This window comes from Terrapene carolina, unplaced genomic scaffold, assembly GCF_002925995.2.
Source record: "Terrapene carolina triunguis isolate 2854851 unplaced genomic scaffold, T_m_triunguis-2.0 Scaffold93, whole genome shotgun sequence".
Classification (NCBI taxonomy): domain Eukaryota; kingdom Metazoa; phylum Chordata; order Testudines; family Emydidae; genus Terrapene; species Terrapene triunguis.
In genome coordinates, this window is record NW_020664444.1 from 16272413 (window position 1) to 16287902 (window position 15490).

Genomic DNA, 15490 nt, shown 5'->3' on the forward strand with positions numbered 1-15490 from the left:
CAGCGTGCGCGCTGCTGGGTCCCCGCAGCAGGCCCGGGCTCGGGGGGTTCGTGGGCGCCAGAGCCGCAGCCGCCGAGCTTGGCCATCGGCTGCTTCCTCCCCCCGCGGCAGTGGGATCTGCGGCAGTGGGAGCTGCAGCAGCGGCTGCTCCCGAGTCCCGCTGCCCAGGGGGAGAGAACAGCCGCCGCCTGGCCCCGCGGGCCGCCCCCCTACTCTCCCTACCGCCCAACTGAGTCCTGCCTGCTCGGGGCCAGGCCGGACTCTCACTCACCCCGGCCCCGCACTTCTCCTGCGTCTCCCAGGTCTCCCTCCACAAGCGCCGGAGGGAGGAGGAATGGCGAGCCTGGGGAAGAGGCGGGGATTCGGGGAGGGAGCCAATGCGGGAAGGAGGGGGCGGAGTCGGCGCAAGCACTTCCAGGCTCTGGAGTATTTGCTTGTTTGTCCAGTGTCCCGACCTAACGTTGGTCGGGACGCAGGACAAACAAGGAAATATCGGGACAGTCCCGATAAAATCGGGACGTCTGGTCACCCTACCCTCAGAGATGCTTCAGTAAGCTTTTTCTCAGACTGGACACCTTCCAGGCCTGGGCACAATTCTTTCCCCTGGTACAGCTCTTGTTGCAGCTCAGGTGATAGCTAGGGGATTCTTCATGATGGCTCCTCTCCCCCCTTTGTTCTGTTCCACCCCTTTATATATCTTTTGCATAAGGCGGGAACCCTTTGTCCCTCTGGGTTTCCACCCCCCCTCACTGGAAAAGCACCAGGTTAAAGATGGATTCCCGTTCAGGTGACATGATCACATGTCACTGCAAGACTTCATTACCCACTTGCCAGCACAAACATATACAGGAAGACTCACAGGTAAACACAACCATCTGTAGACAATGGGAGTCATCAAGATTCCAAACCATCATTAATGGCCCACACTTTACATAATTACAATAGGCCCTCAGAGTTATATTTTATATTTTATATTTCTAGTTTTAGATACAAGAGTGGTACATTTATACAAATGGGATGATCACACTCAGTAGATTATAAGCTTTGTAATGATACCTTACAAGATACCTTTTGCATGAAGCATATCCCAGTTACGTTATATTCACTTATTACCGTATTTTTCTAAAACTATCCCAGTTACATTATATTCACTTATCATGTTTTTATAAAACCATATAGACTGCACAACGTCACAGTCACACTCTCCCTGCATACTGGGGAGCTCTAGAAGGCATTTCATAATGGGATGAGGTGACTATGCACTACCCCCAGTGCCCTTAATGGTCTGATGGAACCCTGGTCTTTGTTCCTTCTGCTGTATGCTTACTAGACCTTGGATTTACTATCTCAGATTATCCTGTAAACCTCAGTGAAATGCGGTCTTCCCATATTTAGTCCCTGTGCCTGGGTGGAGTAACAGCTCTCCAAGGTGGAAAGGTCCTTCTGCTGTCTGGATTAATAAGAGGAGAACAAACTTCCTATTCCAAACCATTTATTTGCCTGTGACAAAAGCAGCTTCTTTCCACTGTCAGGCTCTGTGGCAACTCCCATAGTGCCTTGTCAAGGCCACTCCCCAATCTCCCCCTCTACCAACCCAGGCAGAATTATTGGTGCCTTAAGGATCCACTTTTATTGAACAGCTAAGTCAAATAAACCTTTGATACAGGTCTAGGTAAGTAAGGAAAATAATGCCACTCCTACACTGTTTTAAAACTGTTTCCTGTTCCGCTTGCAGATTGATGACATGTTTATGTGGCTAGTCCAGCCTTGCTTGGAATTTGTTCGCCTTCATTGCAAAATCATAGTACAGACATCCGCTATCCATCTAACCTATAGCATGATGAAACTCTATACCTGTCTGCTCGGTCAGTATCTTTTAATGCTTCAGCCTCTTATTTTTTCCTGATATGTCATAACAATAAAAAATCCAGGCCACTAGAGACAAGTTAATGCTAGAAGACTTCATTTTGAATGAAGCAAGTGCTTTGGGGGTGTGGATCATATGCCATAGGTCTTTTTCACTGACCTAGTAATAACAACAGTCCTTTGCACCTTGTATAGCACCTCTCAACTCAGGATCTGAGAGTACTTTACAGGCCTGAGTAAGGCCCTGTGGGCATGGCCCCAGATGTTTAGCATGCTGTTTGCTAGCATCCTAATGAAATATTTAGAACTCCTTTAAATATTTCCCACTCATTCATTTTTAATTGAAAACAATATATTGCACCATCAAAACAGGGCCAGAGTCTCACCTGGTGAAAATTGACATAGCGCCATTGAAGGCAATGCTGAGGATCTGGCTTAGAATGATTTTTTTACGAAAGCAGATTTTGATCATTTAACCAAGATTTGAATGCATTTTTTAGATGAAATAAGGAAATCGGGTGAAGAAGAAGGTGAAACCATGTCTAGTCAGCAGATCATCTTATGGCTACAGGGGCTTTTCCTTTTCGCATTGGTTTGGACAATCGGTGGGACCATCAATGCAGACAGCAGAAAGAAATTTGATCTGTTTTTCCGCAACTTGCTCATGGGAATGGATGATGAGAACCCGCGCCCCAAAAGCCTGAAGCTCACCAAAAACAACATCTTTCCAGAAAAAGGTGTTTCTACATAACTGTATTTGTATTGCTTAGTCTTGCTTTACAAACCCTGCCAAATCCTGTCTAGCACTGCCGGGCAGACTGGGGTGCCTGGCACTTTTCCTTTGCTGCGGAGATCCTGCAGCCAGGCCTGAAGGATACACTGTGGGGAGCTCTTTTTTGTTGCTCTAAACAAGAGGAGCATGTGCCCCAGATTGACCTAAACGGTGAAATCTGTTGCAGCTAACAACTTCCTGACAGTGAGGTTCAATGGGAGAGGAGGATATTCAGTGTTATTTAGGAGGCATTCATCGCCACACAGGCCATGTGAAAAACTGACAAATCAGGAAAATTCTTTCCTTTGATCATTTCTACCCTTGTACTAGAAAGGACTAGGGGGAAATACTGTAGATGCTAAAGTGACATGACATTATTTTGACCGTCTGTTCAGTCAGTTTTCCTATATTCTGTGTTTTGTTTAACAGGGAGTGTGTATGACTTCTATTTTCACAAGCAAGCCAGTGGACAATGGAACATATGGACTGATTACATCACTAGGGAGGAGCAAAATATCCCTGCTGGTGCAAAGGTTAACCTTTTTTTTTCATTATAGAAAAGAACTCAGTGATGAAAACAATGTTATGAAATGACAGAGCTACAAGTCAGTTACATTTGGTAGCTATGATTAATTTATATATGACTTCTTTCTGCTTACTGTGTAATGTCTTAAGCTGTATGGGCTCTCCCCCGCTTAAACCTTGGTTCTGATGTCAGACCTATATTTAAATCTCAGTACAAAAGGTAAATATGGAGCATAAGGGTGATCTTGTGGTGAAAGATCTGGGCTCAATTCCTGGCTTTGTTACAGAATCCTTGTATGACCTTGGGCAAGTCACTTAACCAAGAAGCAGCCTCTGGTTTTTGGTGCCTGTTTTTGGGTGTTCAGGCTGAGACCTAGTGTAATATAACATGAATTAATAAGCACTTCTACATGAATTGACTCACAGCTTCCTTAGGATGGGGAGGCCAACTTAGGGGGTCCAAGAAGCCTGAACACTGGAGAACAACCCAGAACAGAGGCATCCACATTTTGATGGCAAGCTTTGAACTTAATCTCTCTGTGCCTTGGTTTCCCCATCTGCAAAGTGAGGTTAATGATACTTCCCAATTGTATCAGGGCTGACTGCCCCCCACGTCCCCCCTCATGGCCTAAGGTCATACCACAGGCAGTCTGCCTCACTTTCCCCTCTTTCCATCCAAAAGCCCACACAAGGCAAAGGTTTCTCTTCCTCCTCCCAGACCTTCCTGCCTGGCATCTTTTCTGCTTTGGCAGGCCACTCCCAGGCCCTGCCTGGTCAGAGTCTCAGTCCTAACTCCCAGGACTCTCTGCTAGAACCTGCTCACTCTCCTAGCAGTCTGTAATCCCTGGGCATTCCCTCTTTCACTGCAGCCTCCTGCTGCTCTTTATAGAGTGGCTCATTGTATAATCAGGGTTGGCTAGCCCCAGCCCTTAAGGGGTGAGCCACACTGTTACACCTGCCTTGCAGGTGTGATGTGGGGTTAAATTCATTAATGGTTGTAGAAATCTTTAAGAAGTTCAAAATGTTGTTAACCATTGCCTCATTACCACTATTCCTCATTGACATGCTAGATATCAGTACAGCTAGCATCTACATGACATATGTGGAAAGAAGAAGGCTGAATCTTTATTTCATCATTTAAAAATAACTTTTAAGTACACAGCACATAGCTGCCCCACTGATGTGGGGGGAGCAGAGACTCCCTGTGACATTTTACCCCTTCCCTTTGCACAGTGAAGGGCAGAATTGAGCCCCAAATTAGGAATTATCCAATGCTCCCATTTTTGCTTTGAATTGTCACAATGCCTAGGAGCCCTAGTCATGGATCGGGCTCCATTGTGCTAGGTGCTGTACAAACACAGAACAAAAGCAGCTCCTTACTTACCATTTACAGTATCTACAAGAAACTTGTAATAACCTTTATTTACATATAGAAGTAATTTTTAAAAACTCCTTTTTTGGGCAATAAACTCACTGCAGTAAGTTGATTTCAAACCTCAGTGATTAGAGTTAGATATTTGTTTTCCACATGGTATTTTAATTTTCCATATAATAGGTGTCCGAGCTTATAATTCCAACAATGGAAACAGCCAGGCAATCTTTTTTTCTAAAAACATATGTGGAACATGACATCCCCTTGCTGTTTGTGGGCCCCACTGGCACAGGAAAATCCGCTATTACCAACAGCTTTCTGCTGCAACTTCCAAAGCTTAAATACGTCCCTAACTGCATCAACTTCTCTGCAAGAACTTCAGCTAACCAAACCCAGGATATTATTATGTCAAAGCTGGACAGAAGAAGAAAGGGACTATTTGGACCTCCCGTGGGGAAAAAAGCTGTAATATTTGTAGGTAAGACAACTTGTGTTCTTCATGTAAATTCAAGCTTCAGGAGAACTAAGTGCTTCATTGGTCTGGTAATTATACACTGCCACGCTACTTGCTTTTTTTTTTTTTTAAGGCATCTGTGAAAGGATTAGGACTGTCCCCTGCTGGAAAATTTACATACATTGAAGCACAGGCATGAAAACTAGGGGTGGGGGGGTGTTGCAGCACCCCCATGTTTTGCATGAGGTCCCGGCCGCTGGCCCAGCACCCAGGGTCTCGCTGCTGCTGGCCCCGCACCCAGGAATCTGCTCCTGGTCCCGCACCCAGGGTCCCAGATGCAGGACCTGTGTCTGGGGCTCTGCTCCTGGCCCCACACCCAGGGGTGCCAGCTGCAGGACCCATGCCAGGGTTTTGCTCCAGGCCCTGCATGCAGGGATCTGGCTGCTGGCCCCCCACCCGGGACTCTGCTCCCTCCCACAGCTGTGGTCCCAGTCTCAGCCCCCTTACCCCTGTCCACATCCCCCTACCTCCCGGAGCCATACTCCGGTCCTGGCCCCAGCTCTGGGGAGAGGGAGCACAGACAGAGAGGGTGCGAGGTAAAAAGTTTCGGGACCTCTTGCTTTCAGCACCCCCCACTGTAAAAAGTGGTCCAGTGCCACTGCATTGAAGTGGTGCTTGTCTTTAAGATGGTTCGCTCACTTACTTTAAATCTGTGCAGTTTGGTACCTAATGTTGCAATTTGTGATCTTAAGTAAACACAAAACAAACGAACAGCCCATCAGCCAAACAAAATTAAACCAATATCTTTAACTATAAAAAAAATTACCCCTGCATGGTATAATTACATTAGATTCAGTTGTTGCATCAAAGAGAAATAATAATAATGAAAGGTAACCTTTTCCTTGTTAAGAGAGATAATAGGTATCTGGGCTTTGATTTATTTCTTAAGACATGAACATTCTTTTTAGATGATCTAAACATGCCTGCAAAGGAGGTGTACGGAGCCCAGCCACCTATTGAGCTTCTTAGACAGTGGATTGATCATGGTCACTGGTATGACAAGAAGGATACATCCAGGCTTGATATCATAGATGTCTTACTTGTTTCAGCAATGGGCCCTCCTGGTGGAGGAAGGAATGATATTACAGGTAGGAAATAAATATAATATAATTTAATATAATATAATATAGAAATACCTCACTACAACAACCCATTGTCTAGTTGACTGAGGTTATAGAGGGAAGCCTGGCTTACCTAATGTTATTCAAATAGAAGACTATGAGCTTGTCTACATGAATAATTAGTTTGCGGCAAGCTGGGGTGTGAGTCTACCCTGCACTAGCATGCTGCAGGATAACTGTTCATGTGGACCCTGATCATGCGCATTAACAGTTTGTCAATGTGCTTTGATCTAGTCCTCTTTGAAATGGGACTAGATCAAAATGCATTAATGAACTGTCCACATGGACAGTTAGTCTGTGGCAGGCTAGCATGGGGTAGATTCATACCTTAGCTTTCCACAAATTAAATCTTTGTGTAGGCAAGTGCTCTGTTTGTATACAAATTGTAAGCCAGTGGGCAGATTCACCAGCTGGGCCATTCCAAATAAAGCCCAATACACACATTTATTATTACATCTGAATATAAAGGAGCTGGAAAAATGAGCCCAGGATAAGGATGATTGGCTTTGTCTGACTTCTCCCACACCTGATGGAATGGGGATGATGATGATGATGATTGATGATGACTCAAGTTTAATCCGTGTCTGTTTCCTCTGGGTGGGTTTAATAATCAACAGAAAATACAAAGCCTGAAAATAATACCAAACACTTAGGAACAGGTATGTTCTTATCACATGTTAGATAACAAATGCTGACTAACACAGTAAAATCCTAATGTAGACAAGGCAGTTTGTAGCTTTTGCACATGTTACCAGGTCAAGGTGAAAACTAGGGTGAATCTAAGGTTTATCTTAATTTGCTAACTTTTGTGAAAAGTACAGATTGTCTTGCATTCACCAGAATTTTAGCTCATCTCAGGGTATGTCCACAGTTCGAGTTGGGGGTATGATTCCCAGCTCGGGCAGACATACTTGTGCTAGCTCCTCACTGAGCTAATGCACTAGAAGTAGAATGTAGCCATGGCAGCGCAAACAGTGAGAGGACTAACAGCCTTGAGTGTGTGCCCAGTAGAGATGTTGGGTTTGTACTGAGGGAAGCTAGCCCTTCTCGCCACTCCTGCTACTACTGCTATACTTCTATTTTTAGCACACTAACTCTATTAGAGCTAGCGCAAGTATGTCTACTCGAGCTGGGAATCACATCCCCAGATCAAAGTGTAGGTATACCCTTAGTTACCATGAGGTAAGAACATGTCTTTGTGCTGTTTTGGGGTCCACCCAGACCAGCAAGGGGTTCTGGCATCATCTGCCCTGTAACCTTGCCTGGTCTTGGTACTGTGTGGCTATGGTTCAGATCCCAAAAGCACAAGGTCTCATCCCGGCTCTGACCAATCCAGTTACTCTTTACAGGGTGACACGAAAAGCCCTTTCAAGTCCTGAGTCTCCCCAAATACGTCCTCCCTGAGTTCTTAATTAGCAGACACTCTGACCATTCTCCTCTGGTTCCTCACCTCTGAACTTCAAGGCATGTAGCGTCATTTTATTAAGGTGTAGAAATGTGCCTGAAAGAAAACCCTGGAACCAGATCCAGATCCAAATTTTGAAGCTTGATTTTATCGCTAATAAGATGGTCACTGCTAGACAAATGGTAGGTGTAAGGTGGAAAGAAAGTTGTGCAGTACTGGACATGACTGTGTCATTCACTGTGTATTACAGGGCGTTTCACACGACACTTGAATATTATTTCCATCAATGCTTTTGATGATGACGTTTTAACCAAGATTTTCTCTTCAATTGTTGACTGGCATTTCAGCAAAGGATTTGAAGCTGTATTTACAAGGTAATGGTGATATGTTTCCCGAGACTATTTTACAGAGAACATATTGTCTCAGATCTTTCATTTGCATGCCTCACAATTAAATTCACCTCTCTCTTCTTTTTATTTATTTTTTAAGGCTTGGCAAGATGATAATCCAAGCAACAATGGCTATTTATAAAATGGCTGTCGAGAATTTTCTTCCAACTCCTTCAAAATCCCATTATGTCTTTAATCTGCGTGATTTCTCCCGTGTTGTTAGAGGAGTGCTGTTGTGTCCACACACCCATTTACAAGTAGGCTGCTGTTTAACTGTTCATAAAACGATAGTTAAAAAAATAAAGTATTAAAGCTAAATTCTCTTCACTAACATGCACTGTAATTTTAATAGGTTTGCATGCATATAACTGAGAGCAGGATTGGGCCTGAATATTTTGCTGTGCACTTTCCTCCTCCCTCTTGATTAAGAAAAACATTCAGATATTATTAATTTGCTTGTATTACAGTAACTGTTAGATCAGGGCCCTGATGTGTTTGGCCCTGTAATATCCATAGTAGGAGACAGTCCCTACCCCTGAACTTGTTACCTAACTAGACAAGACAAAGGAAGAAGAGAGAAGAGAAGGATTATTATCCCCATTTTACAGATGAGGGAACTGATACACAAAGAGGTTGAATAGCTTGGCCCCCAAAAACATATCTTGCTATTAGCTGAAGATGGAAGTTTCTATGTAATATAAAAAAGCCAAACAAAGCTATTAAGCAAGTTAGGGAACATTCTCATCCCTTTACACTGGGTAAAAGGGCTAGAGTGGCATAAAGTGGTGTAGCGAAGCGAGACTCACCACCAGCGGCACCTCCTGCTGGTCGTCCTGGGAATTAGCTCTTTTCCAGCCCGGAGCACCCGCTACAGGCCAGTGTCTCGCCTGCCGCTGGCCCCGTGTCCCTCCCAGGGCCCCTTTCCCTGGGGTTCTGCCCTCCATAGTAACCCTGCTCTGGGTCTCCCCTCCCAGGGGAACCCCCAACCTCCTATCCCCATCTTGCCTCAGTGGCTACTGCCAGTCACCACCTAGCCCCCGCTCACTGGGGCAGACTGCAGTCTGTAAACCACTCATCACTGACAGAGGGGGTTTGGACCTGCTGCCTTTGCCTAACCCCAGGCTACACCTCTGTAGGCCTTGCACAGGGCCTGCAGCCTGGGGAATTGCCAGGTTGGAGCTCCCCAGCTCCTTTGCCCTATTCCCCAGCACTATACTACTCAGGTCCCCTTCTCTCTCTACAACTAGAGAGAGATTGCCTTAGCTCCTGGCTCACAGCCCTTTTATAGGGCTAGCTGTGGCCTGATTGGGGTGTGGCCCCAGCTGTGGCTGCTTCCCCAATCAGCCTAGCCTTTTCTCTAGGAGCGCAGTCGCTGCCCTATTACAAGTGGCCATAAAAACCCTTGATCTAGCCAGGGGAGAATTCTTCTGGTGCAGGAACTGAGAAAGACAGTTGCAGCTGTTCTCTAAGGATCTCTGTGCCAGCTTTGATATAGCGGGCCTGCAGGGGGCACTATTGGGGCAGGAGGGGTGTGTCAGGGTGGGGACCTTTGTTAATGTTACTACAGGGGTGGGAGTTATGCATGTTAATCCTTATTCCTTGAGATGAGAATGTACTCCGGACTAAACTGCTTTCAGAAAGACATGGATTTCACCCCAATTGTTTATTGCTCTATGGAAGGATTGCTCCTAAACACCCGTGTCATGAGTCACATGTCCTTTGTTCATTGCCACTGGTATTGTTCTAAAATATGAAAAATCATCATAAAGTCCCCCAAAGATAAACACCCTTGATGTAACAATAGTTAAGTGCTTTGTGAGCAGAGGCCAAGACTGTATTGGCAGGAAAGATATGACACAATCATTACGTATTGAGGAAGCCAGTTGACCCATTTGCTTGCACTCTCACAACTGAAAGACTCCCATTGACTTTAGTGAGAGGTGGATCAGGCCTCAAATGGAGATCTGACTACTTTGTTATGAAACAAGTCCTGCCCGTTAAATGTTGATCTATTCATTTATATCTGCTTTTACAGGATGGGGATAAGCTGATCAGACTTTGGATCCATGAAGTTTATCGAGTTTTCTATGACCGCTTAATTGACAATGATGACAGGGAGATGTTCTTTAAGATGGTAAAAGAAACAACATCAAACAACTTCAAGCAGAGCGTTGATAAGGTACACTGGCTTATACACTGAGAACAGTTTGGACAGGTAGATGCGACTGACAAATTTACAAAACTAATTCAATACTTCAGATATACTGTAGCAATATTAGAAAATAATTTGAACCGTCTCCATTGGTGCACCCTCAATATGCAAGTTAGGGATCTCATCCTGCAAATTACTCTTTGCAGGTGGACTCCTGACTTGAGTGGGGCTCTCTCCAGGGGCAGGAGATCACCTGGAATGAGTAACTGGCAGGACTGGGGCTGAGGTAGTTAGCCATGCTGTTATTTGATTTGTGCATATTTGGAAGGGTCCATACATGCTGTGGGTATATTATTAGGCTTTTTGGAAGCTTGGACATATACTGGACAGTGAAATCAGAATGCCCATATTTTGAGGTATGCATATCTGAAAAACATTTCAGCATACATTGTTTTGGTTTTTTTGGTCTAAAATAATATACTGGAACAGCTGGAAGATAGCATTTCCACAGCAGTAGGACCTACTACTGTGTGGATATGGATGAGTATTTCTTTAGAGAAAAAATAGAGTCTGAATTATCAGTTGAATCTTTTGCATAGGTACTGAGTCATCTGTCACCTACTGGCAAGATCACCGATAATAATATCCGCAGCCTCTTCTTTGGAGACTACTTTAAACCAGACAGTGATGTAAAAGCCTATGATGAAATCACAGACTTAAAGCAACTGACAACCGTGATGGAATATTACCTTGATGAGTACAACAATATCAGCAAGGCTCCAATGTCCTTGGTCATGTTTAAGTTTGCCATCGAGCATATCTCAAGGATATGCAGAGTACTGAAACAGGACAATGGTCATTTGCTTTTGGTGGGAATTGGTGGGAGTGGGCGACAAAGTGCTACCAAGCTGGCCACCTTCATGAATGCTTTTGAGCTTTTTCAGATTGAAATCACGAAGTCCTATGGCAACAACGAATGGAAGGAGGATGTGAAACGAATCATGCTGCAGACTGGCGTCAGTAATAAAAATGTGTCTTTTTTGTTCTGTGACAATCAAATAAAGGACGAGTCATTTGTGGAGGATGTTAACATGCTTTTAAATACAGGTGATGTGCCTAATATCTTCGCAGCAGATGAGAAGGCTGACATTGTTGAGAAAATGCAGGCTGCAGCAAGGACGGAAGGCAGGAAAATCGAGGCTACTCCACTTGCTATGTACAACTTCTTTATTGAAAGAGTGAAGAAAAATTTACATATCGTCTTAGGTCTGTATATAACGCACAATGTCTTATTCTAAATCTTTCTGCCTCTTAACTGTTGGTGGACTTAAGAACAATATGCATTCTTTCCAGCAATGAGTCCAATTGGAGATGCATTCCGGAATCGACTACGAATGTTCCCTTCACTGATAAACTGCTGCACCATTGACTGGTTCCAGACCTGGCCCACTGATGCTTTGGAAATGGTTGCAAACAAGTTTTTGGAGGATGTCGAACTCGAAGATGAAATTAGAAAAGCGTATGTGTTTATTTGTCAAGAGGGTTCTGAAGCTGATAATCACATCTCCAGCTGAAGCATCATATAAGGATAACATCACAGCTATGTGATGCTTCAGCTGAAGATGTGGTTATCAGCTTCAGCTCAAAATGTCAACATACCCTTAGTTACAAGAGTGCAACTCCATTGATGTTTTTACAGGGTGACACTGGCCCTGTAAGACTGGTCATTTCACCCATAGATGGGGCTTAAAAGAGGACACCTGGGCTCTAGAGCCAAGGGGAGATAGACCTGGTGAGTCAGAACTGCCTTAGAGAGCAGATGGAGTCAGTCAGTCCTCCCGCTCCCTCCCAGCATCTCTTGCCCACTGCAGATCAGCTGTTCGGTGGCATGCAGGAGGTGCCAGGGGGAGGGGCGGAGCGAGGGCAGGATGCGCTTGGGGAAGGGGGCGGAACAGGGTGGGAAGAGGCAGGGCGGCCATGGGAAGAGGTGGGGCGAGGGTGGGAAGAGCCAGTGGTGAAGCTTGGGGGAAGGGGTGGAGTGGGGGTGAGGCCTGGGGCAAGCAGGGGTCGAGCACCCCCGGTAAAATTAGAAAGTCGGCACCTATGCCAGAGAGTTGCCTGTGGGAAATCTGCAGCGGGAGGAATGCCTGGAACCCAGCAGACTTTGTTGACCTTCCTGAGCCAGAGAGCCGGGGCCAGAGAGGATTGAGGGCTAGGGTGAGGTCTGCTGAGAGATGCCAGAGCAATACCTGAGAGGTAACCATGATGGGAGACACTGAGATGAGGTGGGATGCTGATAGACTGTTGGGGACTCGGTTTATTATGATTTATACATACAGGGCTTTATTTTGTAATAAATTAACGCTGCAAGTACTATATTTATTCAGAAAGACTGCTTAGACTATTTCTGGGAACTAATGAAGGGGAAACTGGGGCAGGCACACCAGTGATGCTGCTGCCAGACGCTGGTGGACACCCCAGTTGGGAGCCACCCTAGGACAATAGTCAGCTTGGGTCTGTGTGGGTTTACGGCCCAATTTTTATTGGTCTCAATACCTGAAGCTCCCTTTGACTTTAGTGTGAACTATGTATATTCAGTACCTCTGAAAATCCTCTCTGAGACGAGAATTTAGCTCAGTATATTTTAAATAATGGGCTAAATTTTTCTCTCAGTAACACCAATATAATTTCATTGACTTCTGTGTAGTTATTTTGGATTTACATTGGAGTAACCAAGAGCAGACTTTGACTCCATTGTTTTAGATGCTAATAGAAATAACCAAACAGTTAGTAGGACACAAAATTGTCAGGATTAATATAGAGAGATATTTTCATTCATATTAATATGTAAGATTTTCCATAGGGTTGTGTCAATGTGCAAATATTTCCAAGAAAGTGTGAGAGAGCTCTCTGTCAGCTATTACAGCACACTGCGAAGACACAACTATGTAACACCAACATCTTATCTGGAACTGATTCTCACCTTTAAGGCTCTACTAAATAGCAAGAGGCAAGAAGTTGACATGATGAGAAATCGTTATCTTGTGGGTCTTCAAAAACTTGAATTTGCATCTTCACAAGTAAGTTTAGACAGAAAACTTGAAGAATATTTTTTAACATAGCATATGGTTAATTTAGCACACCGCGTCCGCTAACGCTAATAAGAGTTGCAAGCTTAATTCTCTGTTCACAGTTGTGTTAATATTTTTCCTCTTAAAAGCCACCAGCAAATCTGAGATTCTTGCTTAGCTATTTTAAGAAACTGTGGCATGTAACTTCAGAGTAGATCTCCTAATCTAAGATTGAATGGAGTAAATGCTACTTAACAAAATTTTTCCAACATGTTTGGTTAAGTTCAAGTAACATTATAGTTTTCTCAGAGCCCCAGTTGAAGAATCTCTGGCAGCATAGTTTCTTCAAGAGCTTTCGTGACATTGGCTGTGCATGCCTGTGCCTATTCCTCCTTTCAAAATGGGAAGAAGATGCAGAAAGGGAGTTACTGTTGCATGAATGAGCATTACCTTTTGAGGAGATTTGCACTAGGAAATCCACCAAGCCCCCAACTCTACAGATTCCCAGCTCTTCTTCCTGCTACTTCTGGAACAGACCCTGGCAAAACAAAGGAGCTTCCTACTTCTGGGCATTTCCCTAGTAGAGGAGAGCACCCCAAGGATCTGCTGCTATTCCCACTTCTGTATCCCTTGCCTGGTTTATGCTGGATTTCATTCTCATCCATGCATGTAAATGGAGAAAAGCATTGGGGTACACCAGCTGACTATAAGAAAAGCAAAACTGATCAGTTTATTTTCAGTGTCCAGGCTGAGTGAATTGCAAAAAGTAAAGACACTACAAATATGAAAAAAAACATTAGATTTTTAAAATCTGCTTCAGTTTTAACAGGAGGAGATCTCAGTAAAATAGGCAAGAAGGCTACTTTTTAAAATGTGATTTGTATGCTGAGTGTCCTTTTTTAAATTGTACTATGTGTCATAACATCTTTACCATTTTCTACCTATCACATTGAGACAGGAAATACACATGAAAATTACCAGGATTTCTCTCATTTGATATCTTCACTAGGTTGCAGAAATGCAGAAGGAGCTGACTGCCCTTCAGCCTGAACTAATTCAAACCTCTGCAGAAACAGAGAAAATGATGATCCAGATAGAAAAAGAAACGATTGAAGTAGATGCAAAGAAGGAGCTAGTATCTGCAGATGAAAAGGAGGCTAATGATGCTGCAGCTGTTTCCAAAGCTATTAAGGTAGTTTACAAGGGCCTGTCCCTGTGAGGTACTGAATCTGTCTCAACTCCCTCAAAGTAAATGGAGGTTGAGGAGATAGATGCAAAGTACTTTACAGGTGAGGCCCAAGTTCCTAACAATGGAATTAAAAAAAACAAAAACATGAGAGATGATGATGGAGATATTAATAATGTTAACAAATGTTACCCTGGCTGTATTTAGTGATGGCCAGATACTAATTCTACAGTGCTCCCAGAATTCCTTTTTCCAGTCCTGACTTTAACATGCATCTTGCACACATAATTCAAGGTGCATCTCAGATCTTCCTGAAAGAGAAAGTTAGTCCCCTTACGCAGCTGAGTAAAGAAAGAGATGGACCTAAATACATGGGCGGGGTATGTTTCCAGGATTGTTATTTATCTGGAATAAGTCTCATCCTCTGCCTAAAGCCCCAGTAAACAGGTTTTATATAGAGGCCCTATAAAGGTTTTGGGGGGACGGAGAAATCTCTTCCCCACAGTTTATGTGGGGCATAGTGCAGTTACTCTGTGGCTGCTATATGCAGACAGGAGCCATAGCCTCTAAGCTGGAGCAGCAGGTTATGATATGCCAAGCCCACCGCTTTATGTGGGGCTTATGGTCTTATGGTATTTTCAGTTTGTGGACACATTACTATGCCATGTCACTCTGTCAGCCAATCCATAGTCCCACTCCCCACTCTGTGCTAGTGTTTCTGAATTCTACAGCATGTAGGAGTAGCTTCTCAGACCTCCATTTCCCATGCACTGGGACTGCAGTAGCTCCAAAGCACTGGGGCCTTCTACAGACCCTAGAATTTCACCCTTAGTCTCTTGACTATGTCTACAATGCAGTTAGACACCCGCAGCTGGCCTGTGCCCACTGACTCAGGCTCACGTGGCTTGCGCTATGAGGCTGTTTAATTGTGGTGTAGATGTTCGGGCTCGGGCTGCAGCCTGAACTCTGGGGCCTTCCGACCTCACAGGATCATAGAGCTCAGGCTCCAGCCCGAGCACAAACATCTACACTGCAATTAAACAGCCCCTTAGCCCGAGCACGACAAGCCCGAGTCAGCTGACTCGGGCCAGCCGCGGCTTTTTAATTGCGGTATAGA

General features: G+C 44.4%; 1 protein-coding gene across 1 annotated transcript in view; it reads left to right on the plus strand.

Annotated features, from left to right (window-relative positions):
• DNAH3 (dynein axonemal heavy chain 3) overlaps window positions 1–15490 on the plus strand; it is a 117505-nt gene that overhangs the window by 83960 nt on the left and 18055 nt on the right. Inside the window, exons 39-50 of the mRNA XM_026650674.1 lie at window positions 1736–1865; window positions 2367–2603; window positions 3068–3171; window positions 4719–5013; window positions 5958–6137; window positions 7826–7949; window positions 8065–8221; window positions 10000–10143; window positions 10716–11382; window positions 11470–11635; window positions 12980–13196; window positions 14197–14379. Coding sequence (XP_026506459.1) covers window positions 1736–1865; window positions 2367–2603; window positions 3068–3171; window positions 4719–5013; window positions 5958–6137; window positions 7826–7949; window positions 8065–8221; window positions 10000–10143; window positions 10716–11382; window positions 11470–11635; window positions 12980–13196; window positions 14197–14379 — 2604 coding nt within the window. The remainder of the gene's footprint in view (window positions 1–1735; window positions 1866–2366; window positions 2604–3067; window positions 3172–4718; window positions 5014–5957; window positions 6138–7825; window positions 7950–8064; window positions 8222–9999; window positions 10144–10715; window positions 11383–11469; window positions 11636–12979; window positions 13197–14196; window positions 14380–15490) is intronic.